This window comes from Mycena indigotica, assembly GCF_014461135.1.
Source record: "Mycena indigotica strain 171206Taipei chromosome Unknown Mind.scaff0012, whole genome shotgun sequence".
NCBI lineage: Eukaryota > Fungi > Basidiomycota > Agaricomycetes > Agaricales > Mycenaceae > Mycena > Mycena indigotica.
The window spans coordinates 2,606,254-2,631,997 of record NW_023503011.1 but is presented as its reverse complement, the minus strand read 5'-3'; the positions used below and the strand labels follow the sequence as shown (position 1 = coordinate 2,631,997).

Genomic DNA, 25,744 nt, shown 5'->3' with positions numbered 1-25,744 from the left:
TCTTCCTCGGCGCCGCTCTGCCGGTCTTACTGCTCGCCGGCGCTCCGGTTTCCGGGCCGCTGACGCTGCTGCTACATGCCACCGTCCGGATCGCAACGGAGACATGCCGGGCCGACTACCGTGGTGGCATCGCTCGGTTGTCCACCACTGCCGTGATCGCTATAGTTCAAGGCATCGCGGCGGCGGTCTGGTTGGGCGTCGTCCTCTCTTCCGGTGCTTCGGATGTTACGAATGGACCCAACTGGGCCAATTTCATGATTTGGGAGGCAGCCAGGAGCGCAGCAGTGGCATTCATGCTCGGGACTTTGGTCTACGGTGTCCATATTGATCGCATTGGTAGCTGGGCAACCTGAGTGTGCACCCATTGCAAATACTTGAGTCTCGCAAATCAACCAGCAACGTTAATTGATTCCGCGATCGCACTCTTCTTTACCAAGTTTTCTTTCACAAACTGTACAAATCACTGTAATTTACAACATCTAGAGTCCGTACAAATCTAATCTAACATCCAATCCCATAATATAAGCATAAAAACCCCTCTCTCTTCAATGACGACGCGACCGGACGGTTGATCCACCGGGCCCGCCAACCCGGCGCCGCTTTCTCGCGCCCGCCGCACTCGCACTCGCACCGCCGCCTCTAATGTCAGCATCGCTTGCACTCCGCTTGACGCCGGCACTCCGCGCCAACACCCCCAGGCCACTCCTCCGCAAGCGCTTGTAGAGGTTGTTGTTGAACCCGACACACTGCAACCCAAAGCACTCGACGCCACGCGGCATGTCCGCTGGGACCGCCTGTTGCAGAACGGTTTCCATATCGCTTCTGGACGCTCCGACCGGGTCGGTGTCGATGTTCATGGAGCGCAGGATGTGGTAGACAGACTGGAAGTACAAATCGTCAGAGTGAGTGAAAAACGGAAAGAATTGACATACCACGTCGTCCGGGACCGCGGACCCCGGCGGGTGGACCGAGCGGAGGCTATGGACCTTATAGACCCCCGCGTAGAACACTGCGTCGTCGCGTGCGTCGTCCACTGCATCGCCCACTGCGCCGCCTCTCATAGCCTTCTTCACCGGAACAAACAGCTCCACCTTCTTCCCGATGCGCCCGGAAAACTCGTGGTTCACCTGCCACTCCGGCGGTGCCCCCGCGCCATGCTGTTGCTTAGAGAGATACACCTGCGGGGAGAACACCAGCGCATGTGTCTTGTCCGCAGAGCACCACACCGTGCGGCCGGCCAGCAGCATGAACTCGCGCGAGCGCTGAGAACGGGGTTAAGCGCCAGAAGGATCGGGACTGGGGTGGGGACTTGCCTGCATCGCTGACATGCGGACCCATGCCCGCACTTTCGAGAGAACTGGGTCAAGAAGGCTGAGATCGGGGCGCGTGGACGGTGGTGGAGGAAGAGCGGCCATGAAATCGAGGTAGAGCTGCCGCTCACGCTTTGCTGTCGGCTAGACACATCCTCAGTCATTACGATGGCCAGCGAAGTATCGGAACCACTTACGATCGTCTGGTCTTCGTGCGCCGCCTGGGAAGCATAAGCGCAAGATTCAACGGTGAAGCTAGTCCAACACACCAACAACTTCAACTGCAAGCTTGTGTTTTCCCCGCGAAGCGCGCTGGTCGTCTGGGCCAGCCGGTTGTACATAACATGTATTCCTTCGAGCGCAGCAGAAAGTTCTTCACATCGCTGGCGATATCGGCATGGTATCAGCACCGCATCTCGCACTGGCAGGGAACGTGACAACGCACCGATTTCAAGCCAGCGTTGTCTTCCAGCGAGTCCTGCAGCCGCTCTCGCAAGCTCGCCACTGTTACGGCTCCTTCCGCGCGTCTTCCGTTGTCGGTACTATGCTTTGCAAGTTCGGACTGGCCGTCGGTCTGCAAGTGCGCGTGAGCGACTATCCCGTTTGGCAGTTAAAAACCGATCGCACCTTCAGCATATCCTCGCGGCGCCGCACATCGTTCCGCAGCTCCCCGAGGGCTCGCTGGCTGATTCGCGTCTCGCCAGTGTCGACTCGCCTAGCGTCCGGTGTCTGAAAGAGGGGCCGTCAAGAATGATTCAGGAATCACTGGGCTCAGCGAGCAACGCACCTCGCCCAAACGATGCTTGAGCGCAAGGTCGTCTTGCGGGCGGGTACGAGTAGGGAAGCGGGCGGGGCCTGGCGGGGTGTTTTCCATTGCTTGGCGTGGAATCTCGTCGGGGTGGCCGATGGAAACTCGAGCAGGGCAGTGTAGTGGGCGGGAGTTGTCGAGACTCTGTAGCCAAGGACGCAGCAGCTCGCGTTGTGCGTGTCGAGGGGAAAGTGACGCGAAGAAGATGGAAGAGCGAAAGAAAGAAGGATGTGTGATTGCCAGCGAGGATCACGTTTCGTAAAGGCCGTCACGCGGAACGGCATCACGTAACGGCATCACCGCAGGCGACTCAAATCCAAGTGGAACGGTCACAATGCTGCGTGGAGAAGAGTCTTGGGGGTGGCAGGGTACTGGGTATGAGATCCTGGCATGACAGGTTTCTGGTGTGTGTCCTCTCCCCCCGTCAGTCGTGCTGTGGGGCCTGACACTTTCCACAATTTTTCCCTGTGAAAAGTTGGCCTTTTTTGAATGGATTTTTTCTGGGTCCAAATTTGAACTTTTTCAGTAACTTTTGCTGCAAAATGTGAGAAAATGAACTGGGGGTTTTGTACCTCATGATTACTACCAAGAAAAATGTCAGACTATATATAGAGAGAACAAACTAGGACAACAATTTCGAGTTTTTACAAATAGTTTTTGCTAAGTTGAAATTAGAAGGAAAAATTCAAGGTGTTTTTCAAGATTCTTCCTAGTCAATTATATCAAAATTTTTGACTATTAAAAATTGTTGCACAAATACTCAGTTTTGTCCCTAATTTTCAGCAAGAAAAACTTCAAGTTTTTTTTTCCAAGGAGAAAATAAGAAGTTGTTTCCTTACAAAAAATGCAATCAATTTTTTCCACAGAAAAAAAATGAGTTTTTACTTGTAACAAATGAGAAAGAAAAATGATCATTTGTGCAACCACCTGTAAGGCCCATATATCACTATGGACTATCAGGTCAAGTGCAACTGATAAGCCATGTGGAATTGTGTAACCTGCATAGAAATGAATAATTACTAGATAAAAAAATGGATAATTTCCATACTTTCAGTCTCTAAGTGCTTTCTATGAAGTCCTATTGACTGACTTAGAGTGATAATAGCTTCATTCCGTATAGGCATAAGTCGATCATTGATGGTATATGATTTAGAAATAGTCCGAACATAATTCGACTATAAAGTCTGTTATCATATCACCTTTTGAAAAAAATTAAATTTCCCTTAAAAAAGTATTGCATTCTTTGGGATTAGGAATTGAAGAGTGACTCACCCCTGTGATGAATAATCAGGAGACTGTAGGACTCAGACAACAAGATGTGACACTGGTATGTGATGTATAATGGTCTGTTATACTCATCTATGTTACATCGTATATATATGGATAATTGTAAAGGTGTTAGTGTTGGGCTTGAGCTGTACTGGGTCGTCAAATAGGCCTTGAAGTAGGATTTCTCTATGATCAATAGTGAACAAAAAAAAACATTTTCACAACTTGAAACAATAACAAATAAAACTCCAGAAAAGTAGACTTGATTTGTAAAGAAAATTAGGGCATATATTATGTAATCAGATTGGACTGAACTCAAAGCCAATATTAGCTGACAATTTTGTGGCAATGATTTGCAACCAACAAATGCACCAAATATGTCACAAAATATGAGACCACATATATATATCAAAAATCTGAGCCAGCACCAAAGTGTACCTAATATATCAGAAATAAGTGACAAATTGCCATTATATATGACAAACTACCCTTATATTTGAAATTGGGGTAATAATAATGTGACACTATTTCTTCAACAAATATCTGGGCTTGAATAACATAGACTTATTGTTTACAAAACATGGTCAAGGATGGGGTAGTCATAATGTATGCAATATTTGATACCATGATATAGAACTTAATTTCTTGTAAATCAGATACAATTTTTGGAACTTTTATCACATATCCATCAAAAGAGCAAAAAGGCTATTTTTTTGATCATTATTTCTTATATATAAATCTTGCTTAGGTGATCATTTTTTGGCTTAAACTCTGGTGTGTGAGGAGCACAAAAAGCTGGAAATAATTATCTATTCTGTTTCCCAAGACTTATTCACTTGTATGATATATACTAGAATGAAATTTTAAACATTTATTCTATTATTGTTTTGTTGCAAGATCTATAAACATAACTTTTGTATTTGTTGGCACAAGCATGTCAAACCTTCTTCATAAATCACAAATGATTTGCTGGAATTCTTCGGTGAGGCTGCGATAATATGTAGATGGTTGGGATGGCTATCAGTTGGAGTGACCCAATGTCTATACTTTTAGAAAGCAGGAATAACATACAAGGGATTGGTCTTATTAAGTTCAATTTCCCTGCCACAGGGCTGGAAAACAGTAAGAAGCATTGACCATCCACACCTGCAAATACTCTCACTAGCACCAGAATTCCAAACTGTAGGTGTATTTGCTTCAAGTTCCTGAGTTCAACGCAGAATCGCTAAACTTAGCAAGAGTGCGGAATGAATACTAGTTAGAATATAGATAAAGGATGTGCACCTTAATATTCAACCTTTTGTCTAACTCAGATGACTGATCAGCAACTAGACATTTTGGCAATAGTAGCACATGCTAATGTTGGGTTTCCGCAGTGGAGTTGTAAAGAAGACATGATTGTCGACAATGAAGGTACCACCTTTGACACCAGTGTTCTTGCTGGAATTTTTGATACTATCCCAGCCACTGCGAAGCTTCTGTGAGTGACTTCGAAATAAGAATGAGTGTTGGATGATGATTTTGGCTGGAGGTGTGGCTGTCAATGTGCTGCGTCCAGGCACCTTCTGCTTGAGAAAGCATTCAGACCTCCAAATGTCAAGGCTTATGGTATTTCGAAAGCAGAGATGATATACAATATGTCTTTGTTAAGTTCAATGTCCTGATCACAGTGCTGGAATAGAGTTCAGTGTTCATGAGATAAGTGACATAGATTTAAGACCTTGACAGCCTGCGGTCCATTAAAGACTCTCACAACTACATCAGGTCTAGTGGAGGTGGGCCAATGGAAGCATGTCCGCTTCCGAACCGTAATCTCTTTCAAAAGTGCAACACATGATTTATCCATTTGCTTGAGAGAGTGTGTGTGAGAGATGAGCGCTAGTAAGTCCATTAAAGCCTGAGGATTACCTCAATGTTGAACTTCTTCTTGTCTACAGCTACAGCAAAACCGCTCAATGCTCAGGCCTCAGCAGCGAGAGGGGGGACGTACCTATCTTGGGCTTACGCAAGGGAATCGTGAAGAAGGTGCGATTATCGACGACGAATGTTCCTCCTGCCACGATGGTGTTCTTGCTCTTCGCAAAAAGGGAGTTCTTGACGGCACCCCAACCGTTGCTAAGCATCCGTCAGACGACGATATGCGCTGGATGGCCATGCTCTTGCATGTAGTCGGTCGTAAAGGAAGAATACATTGCCCTGTACTTTCCGCGGGGGGAGTGGTAGATCAATGGGGGAGGAGGCAAAGAACGCAAGGCTCGCTCGAATCGATGACACTGCCTGAGAGGAGATTAGAAGTATCATCGCACGGGCAACGAGGCACGTCCACAGAGACGAAAAGCTGTTTTGATCGGCATGGCTTTCGAACAGCTGCTGTCGAAGGTGGACACCGTGGACTGTTGTGAGTGCACATCGTACATCAGGTTGACCAGGCTTGAACCGGAACTCAGCTGGTAGTTCTCCGCACAGTTTTCGACCAGCGCTCCACCATTCTAAGCCTGCAGCCGGTCCAAGAGGCTTCTTCGCTGAAGAGTGATCGCCCCACACTTCACTGCTGTACTGCACAGGCCTACCGGTTTGGACGGCCACGCACCGGGCCGCCGCTTGCGCCAGAAACTTGCCAGAAACGCGAGGGAAGATTCGAAAGGATGACGTGGGAATGAAAAAAATCGATCACCACGTGTTTCTTCCATCACCCTCATCCTCCGGTCATCACCGCACCCTCATGCAAAACTCAGCGGCAGGGATAAGCTCGTCCCAGTCGTCTTGTTGGTAGTTGGTGAAGATCCGGATGTACTGCTCAAGCTCCTGGTTAACTTGTTCGGTCTGTCCATCGGTCTGCGGGTGGTAAGCCGTGGATGTGGCAGGCTTGATACCGATTAAGCGCCAGAGTTCGCGCGTGAAGTCAGCGATGAACTGCGAACCGTGATCTGAGATGTACTTCTCGGGGGGTTCCGTGGTGCCTCCAGACATTCCGATAGTACAACCGGGCAGCTCTGACTGCGTCTACTGTCGTATGGCACTCAGTGAAGTGAGCGCATTTGTCAGGGGAACCCCTGCTTCGGCCTCCTTCGGACCGTCCGAGCGCATCCAAGGCACATCCGACCGGCGCCCCCTCGGACGCTCCAACCCACCCCGACCATCATCCACGGCCTCCTTCGCCCGCACAATCACCGATCCGTCAAGACCCTCCCAACGATCACCTTGGGACAGAGCCTGCGACACCGCTCAGGCCTTCTGCGCTCTACGTCGGCAGTTACGGACGACCAGTATATAGTTGGCGCCCTAGCAGGCGGACCCTTAGAGTTTCTTCTCTTTGGATCCTCCCCTGCTAGGTCGGTCCCTCTGTGTATTTCCGTAGCTTTTATTCACACTTTGGATCCTCCTGTCAGCGTCGGGCTTGGGCCGTATCGGGGGCGTCGGGGGGTCCGACTTCGAAGGGGTCTGAGGAGCACGAGAGATGGGTATTCGCCCGGAGAATAGACGATATTAGCCTAGCGACTACATCTTGTAAGTACGACTTTTATACGCTACGGTATTAGGGATGGATCGGATGGGCGCCAGGTCCCAGGGCGGATCGGATGGGCGCTGCGTAGGGCCGCAGGGGTGAACGGAAGGGGTTGGAAGAATGAGGGGGCGTCCAGGAGGACGGCGGTATACGGGCCCGTGCGGCCTTATGGCCCGGACGGCCCGACCCGAACCGTGACATCACCCCCTCCGTTGTGGGCGGCGTCTCGACGCCCTATGGGTCCGCGTCCCCTGGTCTTGCTTTCGGATTTTCCATCGGCCGTTTACGAGTTCTTCGCGGGGCGCGAACGGGTTGAGAGTATAGAAGTCCTCGAGTGCCTCTTCTGCGCCCTCCAGTTTGTCCCGCAATTCCCACGTCCACTCTTCCCGAGGGTAGCCTTTCCACTGAATTAAGTACCTCAGGCGGTGTCGACCTTGCTTGCGTACGAGGGAAATGGCCTCGAATTCGTAGTGAGGCTCGCCGTCCCGCATTTCTGCGGGGGGTGGTGGGGCGGCCCGTTGATGATCGGCTACTGGGGCGTTCCAGGGTCGTAATAGCGCCGTGTGGAATACGGGGCTTACGCGCCAAGTTGGGGGTAGCACCAGTTCGTAGGATGTTTTACCCACTTTGCGCTTGACTTCGAACGGCCCGAACCTCTTGTCGTCCAGTTTTTTTGAGGGTCGATCGCTGGTCAAATTCGTCCCCTGGAGGTAAACTTTGTCCCCTTTGGCGTAATTCGGGTCCGGAGAGTGTTTTCGATCGTAGTATTTCTTCATCGTTTCCTGGGCTTCTTTCATAGCTTCGGCCGCATCGGCCCAGGCTTCCTTCATTCGCTCGGCAAACACTGTAGCGGCCTCGGTCGGGACGTCTTGCGGGGCTTCGGACCCCTTTCTCGGGTGGAATCCCAGCATGAGGAAGAAGGGCGAGAATCCCGTTGAAGAGTTAACCTTGTCATTAAATGCGAATTCCGCTAGGGAAAGCCAGTCGGACCAGTCACTCTGCTGGAAGTTGCAGAATGTTCGAAGGTATTGCTCGACCTCCATATTCGCACGCTCCGTTTGCCCGTCCGTCTGTGGGTGATACGCCGATGAAGATCGGACCTTGATTCCCAGCAATTTGCTCAAGTCGCTCATGAAATGCCCGATGAATTGCTGGCCCCGGTCGCTAGTTACTTCCTCTGGGAATCCGTAATCCTTCCAGACGTGATCACGATATAGCCGAGCGACTCCTTCCCCGGAGATTGTCAGGGGAAACCCTGATGCCGTCACTTGATCCCATCAAGCGCCGCGTCTCCGCTCGCGTCTCCACGTCTCCGCTCGTGTTTCCGTGTCTCCACACCCTGACGCTCTCCCTCCACTGCCCGCACCACATCCCACATCCAGTAATCCCTAGTCTTCGACTTCCCTGGCCACCCCTTTCCGGGAGCCTCTCCGGAGTCACCATCAGGGATCACTAATGCCATCGGAGACCTCTCCGGATGTGGATGCACCACTTCCCTCTAGACCTTGAGCCTATGGCCTGCCAGCCTCTCTGGGCTGTCACTTATCAAGGTCTCCCTACGATCTCTACCTGCTGGACCTCTTAGGTGTCTCCAACCTATGTCAGCGTTCGGGCTTACGTTCGGATGGCTGAGCCTCGCCATGGCTCCGCTTCCCACTCCGCCACCACGGCCCCCGTCATCGGGTCTCCCTTTGGGTGAGGCCTACTGCCGTTAAGGCTCGTGCCTACCGCAGCGCCCCAGGCTGCACGCCCTCACACCCACCCCTCTGGAGACGTCCAGGGACGTCTCCGAGTGACCCTCCTGTCGCTACCCTCCAGTGGTCATGGCTGGCCGCCATTCCCATTGGTCCTCTCCGACACTCCCCGGCCCTTGGGCTAGACCAGACTCCTTCCCTTTCCGCTCCACGCCTTCCCTCTCCGTTTCCGGCCGTCACGTCACGGTCACACACCCGGAGTCGATTCCGATTCCGGTTCCGATTCCGGTTGTCACGGTCACGGTCACAAGCGGAGACGCTCAGAGGCAGCCTGGACCTCCCGAAGCCCTTCTTAGGCCTTCTAAGGATGCCTGGGCTCCTCCCTTGGCATCACGGTCCCAAACCTGCCTCTCCGGAGCTTCGAGGGCTACTCGACACTCACCTAGGGTCCATTAGCGACACCTGACTTCTCCCATGCGTCGTTCGTCGCTATGCAGTCACTCTATCATTACTCCGGTCACTAGTATATAGTAGTGCACCTGAGCAGAGGGCTCCTTGGCTTGTTCTCTAAGGATTCCCCCTCTGCTCAGGTGAGTCTGTAGCGTCCCTTCCTGTTGTAGTAGTTCACTAAGGATTCCCCCTCTGCTCAGGACTCTGATTTCGAGCCTCGCGAGGTTGCCCTTACAGCAGAACAAGCCGCCCAATACGGACCTCACCTCCCAACTCCCTGCCAGGGCCCGCAGTCTCTGACGCCCCCCTGCCGGTAACCTGGAGGTGGCCTCCGGAGGGGCTGCATGCAGGAGGATTCTTGGTGGATTGCGACAGATGGCTCCGTCCCGGCCCCACCCGACCTTGCGCTGCACAGCCCCAGCCCCCCTTCGAACACTTTGGTCCTCGTGAGGCCTCAATACTTCCTCCTGCCCGGCCCTTGGTGTTCTCCTCCGGCCGTGGTTTAGCTTTCCCATGCCCCGCGCCCTATGGCCCCTGGGCTGTCCTGAACCACTTCCGGACCCCCTTCCCCCGATTCCGACCGTGGCCCCGCCTTCCTTCCCTCCACCCATGGCTAATGCTGGCCTCTCCGGCCACCGCTGGTCTGTCCCTAGCCGTTCCTGCTGCCAGCCACCTGTCCGAATGGGCTTCCCCTGCCATGCGGAGCGCCCTGATGGCATCAAAACGACTCCGGATTCCGATTCCGATTCCGATTCCGATTCTGCTTTCCCGCGGTTGTCGCTGCGATGGCCATTACCTCTGCATGCTCCCCACTCTTACTGCCAAAGATGCTGACCATAGTGTCTTTGCTGGTGTGATGACCTTCCCTTCTGCACCTTCTGCCATCACCACACACCTCGCCTCTGTCTCTTGCTCAAACCGCACCCCCCACCACGACATCATGTGACCACCCAGATTTTGGCAGACATGTGACAACTCCACCAGAATTTGGGCGGCACATGATCCCTGGAGCGATTCGCACCTCCGGAGACCTTTCCGCTGATGCTGTCATTGTGGCTTTGACATGAGATCGCTCACACCCCGAGCAAGGCTCGGCTTCCTTGGGAGGCAAGTCTCCCACACTCCATCACCCGTGTTCCCCTACGCACGTGTCTCCGCGGGCTTCACAACCCGGCCCCAATTCTCATCGGACCACCCGGGTGACCTTCCCTACGTGTCCGGCTCGACGCGTCCAGTTCGACTCTGGACCTTGGGATAACCGCGAGATGGCTGATCCCTTTGATCGGCTTGCGACACCTTGGCATGACACCACTCGTTGCCGCCCCACTAGGTTCTGGGCGTGGCCTACTGCCGTATAGGCCCGTGCCAGATGCGAGACGACGAGTCCGCTCGCCTGGGGCCGCCCTACTAGGCCACGAGTGGCAGGTGCTGAGTCGGAGTGCCGACTTTCCCCCTCACTCTCCGGAGACGGACTCCACCCCATAATGTCATTCACATGGCATCGGAGTTCATCTAGCACACCCCCCCGGAGACGTCTCATACATCTCTGGTGTCAACATAGCTGCCCCGGAGGGTAACCTTGCCTTAGAGGATCCACCATGGTGTTACCTAGGCAGTCACTGCAGTTCAGGGCTCTGCAGGTGCCCCTTCCGTTCATGGAACCCTCTCCGCTTTCCGCCCGTCACGTCACGGTCACGCGCTCGGAATCGCGTTTCCGTTTCCGGTAGTCACGTCACGGTCACGTCACAAGCGGAGATGCTCAAAGGGTCCCATTGTACAGCCGGACCCCGAACAATGGAATCGCTTCTGGAATGCCTACGTCAACCCGCCTCTGCCGCACAACTAGGATGGGTCGAGCTGTTGCCACCCAGTCCGCAACACTAGGCTTAGTGCCCCGGCTGACAGCGCACTGTCCGGAGTCACACTGCAATTCCTTTCCCCCCCCAACCTGACATCTGGGTGCAGTAAAAGTGAGCTCGCCACTCGCTATGCTATCACCCCACGGCAAGTCATCTGCTGCCCAACGATCTCCAACAACCCAGTAGAGATGGACGGAATCGCCCCTGTGACGTCACAGGCGTTTCCGGTCACGCTCGGAGACGTTTCCGGTCACAAACGGAGACGTTTCCGGAGGTGTACTTGGTGCTTCTGCTAAGCGCAGACCCCCCCTTTTTTTTTTTTCTCTGTGGTGCGTCGGGGGTGCCGCACTCTTGAAGGGGGGATGGAGAGGGTATAGGAGGGGACTCGCAGAGGACCCTCCTGGAGCAACATGCGACCAGAGCGCAAGCGGGCGCACACCGAAGCTACGCAAAGGTGTAGTTGCACCATCTCTTGGAGAGGCACCGGGACCGCAGGTCTCCGGGGCGTCTCCGAATATGGGCGCGCAACCAGTGGAGAACGCAAGTACTTTATGGGTTGACCTTGGCAACAGCAATCACTGGAGCAACGCCCAGTTACCGTCACACTGGCTCTTGGAGATGGACAGTCTCTGGACATCGACGGAGACAGGAGCTTGGCCACTGGAGGACAAGGGACTCTGGAGGACGAGCTCAGTGACCCCGATTTTTTTTCCTGCATCGGGGCGACGCAGCTTGAAGGGGGGATGATGTCAGGGGAAACCCTGATGCCGTCACTTGATCCCATCAAGCGCCGCGTCTCCGCTCGCGTCTCCACGTCTCCGCTCGTGTTTCCGTGTCTCCACGTCTCCGCTCGTGTTTCCGTGTCTCCACACCCTGACGCTCTCCCTCCACTGCCCGCACCACATCCCACATCCAGTAATCCCTAGTCTTCGACTTCCCTGGCCACCCCTTTCCGGGAGCCTCTCCGGAGTCACCATCAGGGATCACTAATGCCATCGGAGACCTCTCCGGATGTGGATGCACCACTTCCCTCTAGACCTTGAGCCTATGGCCTGCCAGCCTCTCTGGGCTGTCACTTATCAAGGTCTCCCTACGATCTCTACCTGCTGGACCTCTTAGGTGTCTCCAACCTATGTCAGCGTTCGGGCTTACGTTCGGATGGCTGAGCCTCGCCATGGCTCCGCTTCCCACTCCGCCACCACGGCCCCCGTCATCGGGTCTCCCTTTGGGTGAGGCCTACTGCCGTTAAGGCTCGTGCCTACCGCAGCGCCCCAGGCTGCACGCCCTCACACCCACCCCTCTGGAGATGTCCGGGGACGTCTCCGAGTGACCCTCCTGTCGCTACCCTCCAGTGGTCATGGCTGGCCGCCATTCCCATTGGTCCTCTCCGACACTCCCGGCCCTTGGGCTAGACCAGACTCCTTCCCTTTCCGCTCCACGCCTTCCCTCTCCGTTTCCGGCCGTCACGTCACGGTCACACACCCGGAGTCGATTCCGATTCCGGTTCCGATTCCGGTTGTCACGGTCACGGTCACAAGCGGAGACGCTCAGAGGCAGCCTGGACCTCCCGAAGCCCTTCTTAGGCCTTCTAAGGATGCCTGGGCTCCTCCCTTGGCATCACGGTCCCAAACCTGCCTCTCCGGAGCTTCGAGGGCTACTCGACACTCACCTAGGGTCCATTAGCGACACCTGACTTCTCCCATGCGTCGTTCGTCGCTATGCAGTCACTCTATCATTACTCCGGTCACTAGTATATAGTAGTGCACCTGAGCAGAGGGCTCCTTGGCTTGTTCTCTAAGGATTCCCCCTCTGCTCAGGTGAGTCTGTAGCGTCCCTTCCTGTTGTAGTAGTTCACTAAGGATTCCCCCTCTGCTCAGGACTCTGATTTCGAGCCTCGCGAGGTTGCCCTTACAGAGATGTTTCTCGTGCATGGGAGTACGCGTATCCCTTTACCCAGTCGATCGACGATTACGAGAATTGTGTTGTACCCAGAGGATTCGGGTAGTTGAACGATCAGATCGATTGATATGCGCTGCCATACCCGAGTCGGCACGCTATTCGGGACCAAGGTCCCTACGGGGCGTCTCGGGAATATCTTCGTTCGTTGGCACAACGGGCAGGCCCGTACGTATGCCTGGCAATCGGCTTGAATAGACGGCCACCAGTAGTTGCGGGTCGTCAGCTCGAGGGTTCGATGCCACCCCGGGTGTCCCACGATAGGCATGTCATGGTGTTGCCGTAGCACCCGATGCCGTAGTCCCATAGCCGGGGGTACGTATACCAGTCCGTTCCGAGTCTTGAAGCCGTCATGCTGTTCCCAGCCTTCCGGTTCCCCGTCTTCCCAGAGTTTAAGGACCTTTTCCTCAGTGGCCGATTCGGGCCCGCCGGATCGAGTCCATTAGCCCGTCGCCCTCCGTATGCTCCAGTGTCAGCATAACGCGGATCGCGTGTTCCTTGAATAGCCCCGCCGGGAGTAGGACGATGTCGTGGTTATCCTCCTTCCCGTTGTCGTACCCGTTTCGTCGCGATAACGCGTCGGCCCGCCCGTTCGTTTTCCCCGGTTTATGTAACAAGGAGAAGTGATACTCGCTCAGTTCGAGAGACCATCGTGCCTGCCGCCGGTTCAGTTTCTTAGCCGTCATGAAGTACTCCAGATTCTTGTGGTCGGTCCAGATTTCGAACGGCTTATCACCCCCGTTCTGGAGATAATGTCGCCACTCGGTGAGGGCCCGCATGATAGTGAGCATTTCTTTGTCGTGAATGTCGTAGTTGCGCTCGGTGTCGTTCATGGCCCGGGAGAGGAATGCGATCGGCACCCACTTCCCCTCCTGTTCTTGCGAAAGGACGGCCCCGGTGGCGAAATCGGAAGAGTCCGCTTCGACCCGCCATGCCCCGTGATCCATAGGGAAGTGTAGTACGGGTTCATCAGTGACCCGGTCTATCAAGGTCTGAAAGGCCTCCTCTTCTTCTGGTCCCCATTTCCATGGGCTGTCCTTTCGGCAGGATAGGCACTCAGTTTTGCTAGCAAAATCTGGGCTACTGGTGAAGGGTGTTACTAGCAAAACCTGGGGGATGTCATCCCAGCCACAACTGAGTACTGTGACAAGGAATGTGACATTCAATCAATTGTGAATATCTCAATGAGTTTAATAGCTATGACTAAGCTATTACCAGATATGGAAAGGCAAATCACTATTTTTTCAGGCCGAAGACCCGTATAAACATCTGGGTGGCTTTGTAAGCCAGGGCAGAGGTATACATCCTAATTGAGCCAAAATTGATGTATCTTGACCCAGTCATCAAAAGTACTGATGCCAATCAAAAATCGTTCCACACTGATCACTTTATCTTGATGGTATCAATTCCACCATCACTACCAATCTAACACCCAAAAATGAACAAAATGAATTTTTAAAAAGTGTGACATTTGTGACCCTTGGGCAGTTGCCCAGGTTTTGTGAGTAACACCCTTCACCAGTAGCCAAGATTTTGCTAGCAAATCTGAGTGAATGAGCTGCTTTCGGGTCAGCCGGGTCAGTGGCTTGGCGTACGCGCCGGAAGTCTTTGATGAATCGTCGGTAGAAGTTGAGGAACCCCAGGAAGCTTTGAACCTCTCGCAGGTTACGAGGTCGGGGCCATTCGCGCACGCCAGCGACCTTGATCGGGTCCATGCGAAGTTGCCCATTCCCGACGATCACACCGAGGTATTCAACTTCGTTCCGCTCGAAGTCGCACTTGTCCGGTTTCAGGTACAGTTGGTTATCCTTCAGAATCTGTAGGACCTCTTTCACCGTTGCGCGATGTTCGGAGAGGTCGCTAGAGTATATGAGGATGTCGTCCAGGTACACGATCACGCGACCCTGGGAGATCAGGTTGGAAAACAATTCGTTCATCATGGATTGGAACGTGGCCGGGGAGTTGGTGAGGCCAAAAAACATCACGAGTGGTTCGAATAGGCCCCGATTGGTAACGAACGCGGCCTTCTCTTCGTCGCCTTCTTTTATGCGGATGTTGTTGTATCCCCAACGTACGTCGAGCTTGGTGAACCACCGGGCGTTACGTAACTTATGCATGATGTCCGATATGAGTGGTATCGGGTATCGGTTTTTGATAGTGATCTCGTTTAGCTTCCGGTAGTCCTGTACAGGCCGTAATTTCCCGTCCTTCTTCTTGACGAAGAAGAACGGGGATGCATATGGGGATTTCGAGGGCCGAATCCGCCCGGTTGCCAAGTGTTCCTTGATGAATGCGTCAAGCTCTTTCTGTTCCTCTCCTGATAGGGGAATGCAGCGCCCTTTGACGGGTTCGGCGTCTGGGTGTAGTTCAATGCCATAGTCCCACTTCCTCCGTTCCGGGAGTTTGTCGAAGTCCTGTTTTTCGAAAACCTCTTTGAATTCCTCAAGATAGTGCGCGGGTACGCTCTCCTCGGTGGTTCGGGGCTTCTCGGCAGCGTAGGCGGCGGCGGCCAGTTTGGTGGCCACGCTCTGCATGGCCCGGATGTGGGCGGGCGCGTTCGAACCTTCGTCGTAGATCCGCGTGACGAAGAGGCGATCCCCTTTGCCCAGGGGTTCGTTGTCCTCTTCGTCCCATTGTTCCAGCAATCGGGCCCGCTTGCACTCGGGCGGGCATCGGGTGAAGGCGATCGCCCCTTCACGCCAGTCGATCACGGGATTGTGCTTCTTGAGCCAGTGGTGCCCGATGATCACGTCGCTATTCCCGGTGTCCGTGATGGCGAATGTCAGAAGTTCGGAGTGATCCTGAATGGTGACTCGTAAGCGGGTAACGTGGGTGATCGCCCCCGTCGGCGTTGATCGTCCCGTCAGCGTTGTACACTGGGACTGGGTGCGGTAGGGCTTCGAGTTCCAGTTGCGAGTCCTCCGCGAACCGTTTGTGCATGAACTCGGAGGTGGCGCCACTGTCGAGGAGGGCGTCAACCGAGTACCCGCGGAGGTCGTTGACCCCTTGAAGGGTGACGGCTACCCGCGTAGCCGTGGTGCCCTCACTTTTCCGAAAGGGGGGAGTATTTTGCAGTTGTCGCAAAGCTTCAGCTACGTCGGGGGCGTACCCCGTTCGTATGAACTCTTCTAGTTCGGGCCCGTTCTCGGCTCGTTGGGCCGGATGTATCCACTGTTGTAGTTTCGCACGAGCCTTCTCGGGCTGGTCTCGAATTTGCGCGACAAGCCTCTCGGCGCTGGCCGCGGGCCAACTTTTCCAGGCGGGCCTTGGAGTGTCTCGTATGGTTTTATGCGGGTTTTTTCTGCGGGCGGAAACGGTGGGTTGCGGGGTTCGTTGTTCGGGGTTGGTTTCTACGTCTGGTCCCACGTATCTCTGGATTGGCAACACGGAATATCGATTATGCGGGTTGTAACTAGAGACACTTGTGGTATACGTCGGCGAGGGCGTAGGCTTCACTCGCGACGATCGCCAAAATCTGCTTTATCCGCGTTATCTTTGACAAACTCGGAGAAGATAGCCCGGATCTGGTTTGCCGATGCGGCCCGGTTCGGGCACATCCGACTGATGTGTCCTTCCTGGCCGCAGTTGTAGCAGCGAGTGCTGCGGGCCGTAGCGGGGGCCTGGGCCCGGTCGATCTCCATAGGCGCGGGCCCCGTCGAGGGTCCGGCGACCGTGGTTGCCCCGTTTCCTCGGGGTGCGGCCACGGTCGGTCCGGTGGCGCTGATCGCTGCGTTTCGGGCCCACCCGTTGAACGGGTTGCGGTTGCTGAGCCCGCTCTTGGCGGGGGCGGGCGCCGTCGGGGGCGTTTTGGCCCGAGGGTGGTTAACCTTGTGGCTTTCATCGAAAATGCGGTAGCGGCGGAGTGCGCCGTCTTGCTTGATGGCCTCTGCCTTCCAGGCCTCGTAGGTGTCGGGGAGCGTGTCCTTTCGGTAGACCGCGTTCGTAACGCCCCGGAGCATACAGTTCTTGGCGACGCGAATAAGGTCAACGTCGTCGTAGTGCGCAACTTTGTTGAGAGAGTCGAGGACCGTGAAATAACTAGTCGCGTCCATGTCTTTGGTCTGGACGAAGGTTTCCATCTTCTGCTGCGCGATTTCGGCGTGAGCTTCCCCGCGGAAGGCCGCGATGAAGGCTTTCTCGAAGCCTTCGTACGTAGTATAGGCTGCGGCGGTACGGAGCTTCATGGCTTGGGAGACGTTTTCCTTCCACGTGACCGCGTTCCCGCCTTTGATATAGGAGAGTGCGTACGAAATCTTTCGCACCTCGTCGTTGTAAACATTCGGGTTGGCTTCGAAGGCCAACCAACAATCGGCCAGGAAGGCGTCTACTTCGCTGGCGTCGCCCGTGAACTCCTTAGGGGGAGAGACGGTTACTCGTGTATTTCCCCCGTGGGGCCGATGAGCCAAGTCCTCTCTGGCTTGGCGGAGCAGATCGTAGCTCTGCATGACTCCCTGCTGTACAGCTCGGCCTCGAGGACCACTTGTCGATTCGTCAGGGCGGTGTTTTCCGCCTTGAGTTGCTCCATCTCCTGACTCGTTCGGAACAGATGGGCAAACAGGAACTCCTGTTGTTCGTTATGGCCCAGGGCCATGAATCGGGCACGTTCGTCCCCCTGGCTTGCGGGGGTGACCATCGTACTGTCGTGCTCGGTAGACATTTGTCGCGTTTCTTGCGTTCGTGGGGGAGGCTAATATTCTTTCAGCGTCGGGCTCGGGCCGTATCGGGGCGTCGGGGGGTCCGACTTCGAAGGGGTCTGAGGAGCACGAGAGATGGGTATTCGCCCGGAGAATAGACGATATTAGCCTAGCGACTACATCTTGTAAGTATGACTTTTATACGCTACGGTATTAGGGATGGATCGGATGGGCGCCAGGTCCCAGGGCGGATCGGATGGGCGCTGCGTAGGGCCGTAGGGGTGAACGGAAGGGGTTGGAAGAATGAGGGGGCGTCCAGGAGGACGGCGGTATACGGGCCCGTGCGGCCTTATGGCCCGGACGGCCCGACCCGAACCGTGACACCTCCCCTGCCAGGCTTTCGTCGGAGTCTCCAGGGTTGCCTTACAGTCCCCAGCCTACTCCCCCGTTCTGTTCACTGACACGGCACCAGTCGGGCGACTCCGCTGGCCCGCTCGGGCCCCTCGTGTTGTTCTACTCCAAGCTCCCGCAGGGCCGCGGGCCGGTGCCTGTGGTGGCGGGAGTCAAGGGGCGCCAGTTATAGGAAGAATGCCCGCGCGGTCTCCCCTGCACCCTGTCGTTGAAGCTGCCAGTGGGCAGTGGGCACAGACAGATACCTTCGCCTTCGCGCACACAAACAACGCTCTACATTAGAATGTCCTCTATTCAGTCGATGTCCAGTCCCATCCACTCCTCTCGCCCACCCTCCACCCTCCTTCTACGCAGAAGCGTGGCGGTGAACTTATCCCTCAAGCGATACTGTCTGCGGTCAGCAACACTGTATAGTGCTGGCCAGAATTATATTATGCTTGATTAAATATTGAATATATTCAGAATATTATGAAGATATTATGCACTTCGTGGATCACTTGAATATGATTATGTTTGAATATATAATATTATATTATGACTATAGTATATTATAGTCACAGAATATTCAACTATAGTGGATGATCACAGCTATTTTCTCAGTCTATATACTCAGTCATAGTCCTAATCTTAGTGCAAGTTACCCCTACTTCTGATAATTATCACATATTATCTATTCTATATGGTGATTCATACATTACTCCTAGTAGGAACAAGTGTCAGGAGTAATCACTTTGGGTTGACCCTATTCAACATAGGGTAGAACCCCTGATCAAGTGTCTACTGGCCAACCTGATACTAGTGGCAATGCCCTTGATTGAAATTTTAAGAGTCCTATGTATCCAAGGCTGGGATTAGAGAGGCCCAAAAGGAAGTTGCCCTGACAATCCAGCATGTATCTTATGTATTAATTTTTTTTTCTAGCAGTATATATGCATACTAGATTATAGTTGAATACATTCATAACATATTCATATTTTGCAGCTGAATATGATTATACTATACTACAAATATATTATTGTGTTGGAGCTCTGAATATGATATGATTATAATATATTATGCCCATAAAATAATATAATCATATTTGGCCAGCACTAGCAACACATGTGCGAACGGACATCGAGTCGCGACGTACTCCTGGGCCTCTGCCGCCGTCACCAGCCTGACGGGCAGTGTGCTCGACGGCGAAAGGAAGGGCGCCGCATGGTTGAGAGGAGGAACTTGCAGAGCGATGAGGAGTAGGGAGCAGCTGGAAGTTCGGAACCGGGCAGCTGCCACTGTTCTTCGAACTGCATCTCCTGTCGTGGTCCGATCGACCCAGACGCTGTATTACCAAAGATTGTCGGGGACTCAATTTTTTTGTGCCCTCCGCGAATTCAAAGGGATTGACCGTGTTTCTCCTCAGACCGGTCCCCTCACTGGATATTAATTCATTACTATGGTATCATGTCCACGGTGTGCTTGAACTAAGCGGCATCCCGTCGTTCTGCTGCTTTCCTCTTCTTGCGCAGCAGCGCCGTGAAGTTGCTCTCTGATTTGTACCTCCGGCGGTTGACAGCACACGCCCCGCGGGGCACCGCCGTCGTCGGGCAGTTCGCGACGTACACCGCCGGGTCCGCGCTCGTCACCATGCCCGTCGTCGTCTAGCGCAAAATTCATCAGCCACGGTAAAAGAGCGAAACGGCGAGGTACACGGTAGATGCACGACCCGCCGCTCGGTGTGTTCGGCGTCCCGTAGGCACACGTGAGCAGCCCGCCGCGGAGGAGCGTGACCTCGCGCAGCGGCGCGCCGCCCTCGCTCTTCGGCCGACAGAGGTAGTTGCACGCCGCGGGCCCCGGGCCGAGCGCCGCCGTCGTCCCGGCGCACAGGGCCTGCCCGATGCTGATCGCGCTTTGCGGCGTCGTGCGCGCGCCGTCGCTCTGCGGCGGATCAGCTCCGAGTACGTACATGCTCCGACGGGGAGACGCACCAGGCGGTACTCGCAGAAGAGCGGGTTCCCCCTCGGGCTGGGGCTCACGCACCACAGGCGGCCCGTCGCCGGGTTTGCGGGGTCGATCGCGAGCCACTGGTCCTCCGTGACGGAAACGGTGGGCGACGTCGGGCAGTGGTAGTTCGGGGCGTAGACGGGCACGGGGATCGGCACCGGCGGGGAGGGCACCGGTGCGGGGACGTCGGCGAGGGCGACGCTGATGAGAGGGAGGACCAGGAGCAAGGGGTACATAGCCCGCGTACGGCGGTGGTGGCCAGGTACTTATGTCGTTTGCGCGGGCTCCTGAGCGTCGCTTGTCGTCCCTATCCGCCAGTTGTTCCGGCATGATGGCATTAAGGCTACTAGTACGGAAGTCACAATTCAGGGTCCGGCTGATCGGAAACACTTCGGATGGCGCAGAGTCGTTCATTCATCTAACTTGTTCAGTTACGTTTCATCTGATGTTCAATTAAGCATTTATCAGCCTTTGCTTTCCCTTGGGCAACCATATAACACCAAGAATGACTGTCCAATCAGAAATCATCATAACAGAACTGACCTTTTATGTCACTCTGTGGATATAGATCTAGGAGTGCTGGGATACATGCAAATATACTACTTGTATTTCAGCTGGGATGACCACCTGTGTAACTTAGTGCTGGCCAAATACAATTGTTACTCTTATATTAAGCAGATGTCGTGTGAATGTATGCACATGTTTGGCATCAGCTTTGGCAATTTATTTACTCCACATTTCCACTTTTGGGACCACTGCTGTTGAAACCTTAATTTGGTAAGAAAAGCTGTAAAGTCTAATTGGGACACAAAGCTGTAAAATCAAGATTTTACATCAAGTACCATAAACAAGTCCAATCTAAGGCTATTTGTGATGTTGTTCTTGGCTGTAATATCAGTATAGAGGGCATGCAGATCTTGATATTTCATAAGCTCATGAATAAAATTGGCACATGCAGTCTGCAAAAAATTGTGAAACAACATTTGAAGCTGGGGCGTAGCCCCAGCCTGTCTAGTTTATTATAAGGGTATCATATTGATTAAATATATTTGTAGTATAGTATACTCATATTCAGATACAAAATAGGAATATATTCAACTATAATCTTATCTGCTTATCTTTGCATAAAATTGATATATTTAGTTGTTCTAGGAAAATTTTCTAGACTGTGAGAATAACTTGCTTTCAAGCCTCTTTAATTCCCTGGGACCTATATGGACCTCTAACCCTCAAAGTGCAATCAGGGGCATTGCTCTAAGGAGAAGTTGGCTAGCATCCCAGTGTATAAAAGTCGTACCTACAAGCTGTAGTCGTTAGGTCAATATCGTCAAAGTCCGACAACCAGACAACCCGATACGGCCCAAGCGCTATGCCGACAACGTAACTCCGCAATGACCCAGTTAAAGTCCCAACTATCGGTTCAAGATTCTTATTAGGCATATGGGGTAGAAGACCCCAAGGGATAGAAAAAACTTTTTGTATATGAAAGATTTGAGTGTATATGAAAGATTTGAGCCTTATATGGGTGTAAAAATACTGAAAATATAGTGTATACACTCTAATTTCTATTGTTTACAACCCCCATACTTATATCTATATATATTGTGGCCTATAAGCTTGGATAGCTCACCCTGTCACAGGCTCATGATCATGTAATTGATAGGAGGTGGACGTATTGAAGAGTTGATCAATGCGGGAGTTCCATTTCGATCGATTATATGCCATGTACCAAAATATAATATATATATATATATATACCTCTATTTGCACCAAAAAAGTTTACTTATATGACAAAAATCACTTATATGATATATGTCACAGTAGTCACATGATGCTGATTGTGGTAACATATTACACTGTATGACAGGAGGGGGAGGGGGGACCCCGGAGGGTCAGAAAACAACTTTTTGACCCTATATCCATGATTCAAAAGTTGAACCCCCCTTGCCCACTAGGACCAAGCTCAAGTGGTCACAGGAGGCAAGGAACACGTCACAATAGGATCAACCCCTGTCAGCACAGGAAGCCCCACAAGAGGACAGGCCAGGTGTTATTCATGACATTAACCCCAGCCTTGGGGTATGGGACCCTTAAAACACAATTAGGTGGCATCACTGCTAGCATTGGTAGGTCAGCTAGGACACTTGATCAGAGGTTCTGCAGTATGTTCAGTAAAGTAATCCTAAGTGATGACTGGTATTGAACTTCCAGGAGTCATGTATTGTTTGATGGAGTTGCTTGGGAGTTACTGTATATAATAATATATGATATTAGAGATGTTGCACCACGACCATTGAATAGCTCCAATGGCTGCATTTTGTGGCCTGTTTGGGACCAAATTTTGAGGGTAGAACAGATTACCTTATTATATAATGCCCGACTGGTCGCCAGGGTGGATGATGGGCAGTAACGGGTAACAAGTCCTTACGGTTTGCCTGTCAGGGGAACCCCTGCGTTGGCCTCCTTCGGACCGTCCAAGCGCATCCAAGGCGCATCCGACCGGCGCCCCCTCCGACACTCCAACCTACCCTGACCCTCAGCCTCAGCCTCCTTCGCCTGCACAATCACCGATCCGTCAAGACTCTCCCAACAATCACCATGTTCTAGGTTACAACCTAAGTTGGCTAAAAAAGCTGTATAACATGATCACACCTAATTGGGCTACAAAGCTGCAAATGATATCTTGCACCCAGAAGCATGAAAGGTCATATATAAGGTCATTGAAGTGTGTAATTACCATATAGAAAATATAATGTAGACCAGAGGTTTCAAAAGGTCATCACGCACTGTGTGCCTAAGAAATCTGAACCCCCCCCCCCCATTGAGCAAAACCGTGTGACATGCGAAGGTTTTGAATTTTATAGCCGGTGTGAGTACAAACTGGGAAGAATACTACTATAGTACTAGAAAGAAATTAGAGACAACGCAAAATTTAACTAACAGCTTTGCTTCAACTATATGTTTCAACTTCATATAGACTTAGGACTCCAATCATTTAGTTTTCATTTGTCATAATCCTAAATCAAATTAAAACTATTATAAAACACTTTTTTTTATTTTTGGAAGGATAATTCTCTAAGAAGATATGAAGGACAAATAAATTTGAGTAATTCCTCCAAGGCCACACCACATTGCCAAACAATATTAATTCTCCATATGATATCCTCTAAAATAGCTACATTACTAACATTAGGCAATAATATTATTGAGAAATTCAAAAATATCCTGATAGTGAGTTTTCTATCTATATAAAACTGTGATATATATGTTGTTGAAACAACAACTCAGGTCTCATACTAACTATAATGAGATATTGACCACTTTGATTCACAACGGCGTTATATCAGTAATGACTGATGTCCACCCGCTAGAGTCTTCTTAGTGGATACAGGCATTGTACAGGGTTTAATGAGCAAGAATCCTGCAAGATACTGTGGAGAGTTACTATAAGTCTCAGAGTTTTATACCGTTATGAATCCCCAACCCTAGCAAAGACACTCAAAGTGAGTACCTCACACTGGCTCACAGAGTTAATGTTTGAATCGTTTATCTTCATTTGTTTATTGTTTGCTAGTCAGCCAGACAAAATGAATATTTAAACATCATCGCTTACAAATGATTTCAAACTAAAATGATTGAAGACCTATATAGACTTCAACTACATGTTTATCAAACACAACTAAGGTCCAAGACAACATTTCATCTGCAAGTGAAGGCAATTTTATCATTGTCAAATTGTAAAAAGACACAAATGAGCTTTTAGATTAAAACTTCTCACTGTCTTCATCATAGAATACGGTGACATGTGCTGGCTTGAGTTTCTTTTTCCCGGCATGAACTTGAAGGAATAAATTAAAAAAGAAGCTGTTATCAGCTTGCAAATAGTACAGTCTTCCCCATTGGATTGACGCGCAAAGTAAGATTGGAGTCATCTATGGGCACGATCTCAGCCGCGACCTACATCAGCGCCCCTGATCTTGAGTAGGAAACAGAACCATGCAGCACTTGATACATGTTGATGTCGATGTTCGAGCTCGACACAGGCAGGTTCTACCGTCATTCCCGCGTCAGACAGTGCAGTGGACACAGCCCTGTTCATCTCTGCCAGTGGATCTGGGGCCTGGCCAGTGGCGTCCGCCGCCAAACACGACGAGATGATAAGTAAAGCGAGTGGTAGCATCCTGTAGCTCGCAGCGCTGTGTCTACGCTGCATGAGTAAGTTGTAAGCGGTCGTTGCGCCGGGAAAATGCTCACCGGCCAGACAGATTTCTGCCCCCTCCCAATCCCCACCAGCCACCCGCGTATCCCGCGAGAAAGCCCCAGCGTCGCATGGCGTGCGATCCCCCGCCCGACTCCAACGCACCCGGAGGCTGCCAGCACTGAGCAGCCGCGCGCAAAATAGGCCCCCCTCGGAGGCTGAGCAAGCCACAGTGACGCCGGCCGCGGCATGCGCTCACCGGTGACGCAGCGCTTCGCGGGCTAAAATGGCGCCCCTCGCAAACCTCGATTCTGAATCGCGATGCCCCCGCGTCGCTGAGGCCGACCCCAACGAGGATCGATCGCCCGGCGTCCGACGGGAGGCGTTTCCTCGGAATAACTGCGCTCCTGGCATAATGGAGTGCACACTGATGAACGATGCCTGCCGGGGCGTGCATGCAGGGGCGTTGCTTCACCCCCCAACGGGTATGTTACACGCGGGGAGGCAAGGACTGCATGCCAGTGGTGATCGCTGCCAGTCGCCAGATCTTGATCTCCGGGCTTGCTTTGTACCAGAATAGCGCTGATGCTCCCGACGGGCGTGAGACGGCCCAGGAAGGATTTGACTCTGTGGTGGAGGCCTGGCTCGGCGGTCGCCGCGCACAGAGACCAGGAATAGCATGATATCGAGGAGGACGCACGAAGCCCACGCTTAAACTCCGTCACACGCGTACAGCGCGCTTCTTTGGGTCCCATTAGCAGGGGTGCTAGCGGGCAGGAGGGAAGGGAGAAAATCTTCCCGGTGCTGCCATAGCGCATTAAATGGAGGACGCCAGCGCGGCCGCTGCGGGAATTCCGAGGCAGGGTGCCATAAGCCGTGTGCAGTGGTTGGCCCAGCGGGCAGGCCAAGCCAACTTGAAGATGTCGGAAGAACCAGGGCACGACAGCGGTCCCAGGCGTGCGCTTCCCTGCGCGCTTCCATCAGTTGCAGACCAAACGCCCTGTCACCGCGAGATGGGGTACAGCTGCCACTGGCAGCGATCCACAGCGTTGGTGTGGGTGGGCATCGCCCGTCATGGCTCTGGTCTTCAGCTTCGTCCGATGGTCGGGCTCGAGGGCTTCGCGAGTCCTCTCGGCGTGCGTATTGCGCCTTCGCGTGCTTCTCTTCCTGTCTCTTCCACTATGATTGGCAGGATGGGCGATGGCGAGAGGATTAGTCGCGAGCGTGAGCGAAGTGGAGTCAATGCGCATGCAACGCTGCCCGGCCGTGAGAAGGGTGAATAAGAGGGATTGCGCAAGACTGCGGCACGACTGTCAGCGGTGAACGAGACGGACCAAGGTTGGTCGGCGCCATGCAGGCCGCTTATAGCAACCCAATGACAGGGTGGTCTCCGCTCGCCGATCTGCGCATCCGGCAGGGATCAGAGCGTATCACGCAGATGGGCCACGCGACGTCGAGGGCAACTGATTGCCTTGGCTGTCAACTCCACGGAAGCCGTTTTTCTTTCACGTCGGCGTTGCCCGTCGGAGAGACGGTGCGTGGGCTCGTCTTGTCCGGCGGGAGAGCGGGGCCCGTCAACTCGGTGTCGCTCCGGACCCCGGCGATGAACAAAGGCGGTCGGCGCGAAAGTTGAAGGGCTTCTGATTGTCGCCAGGGATGTCCTACTC

At 52.9% G+C, this 25,744-nt stretch overlaps 1 protein-coding gene across 1 annotated transcript; it reads right to left on the bottom strand.

The window, feature by feature from the left end:
• Positions 1–545: 545 nt before the first annotated feature.
• MIND_01249800 (uncharacterized protein) lies at positions 546–2,325 on the bottom strand (the record flags this gene model as incomplete). Its single annotated transcript, XM_037368983.1, has 8 exons — positions 2,098–2,325; positions 1,938–2,039; positions 1,756–1,884; positions 1,580–1,693; positions 1,508–1,531; positions 1,314–1,454; positions 933–1,262; positions 546–881 (listed from the first exon to the last, which is right to left on the bottom strand). Exons 1-8 carry the CDS (start codon positions 2,182–2,184, stop codon positions 546–548), a joined length of 1,263 nt encoding a protein of 420 aa, XP_037214951.1. The 5' UTR covers positions 2,185–2,325.
• Between the last annotated feature and the right edge of the window lie 23,419 nt (positions 2,326–25,744).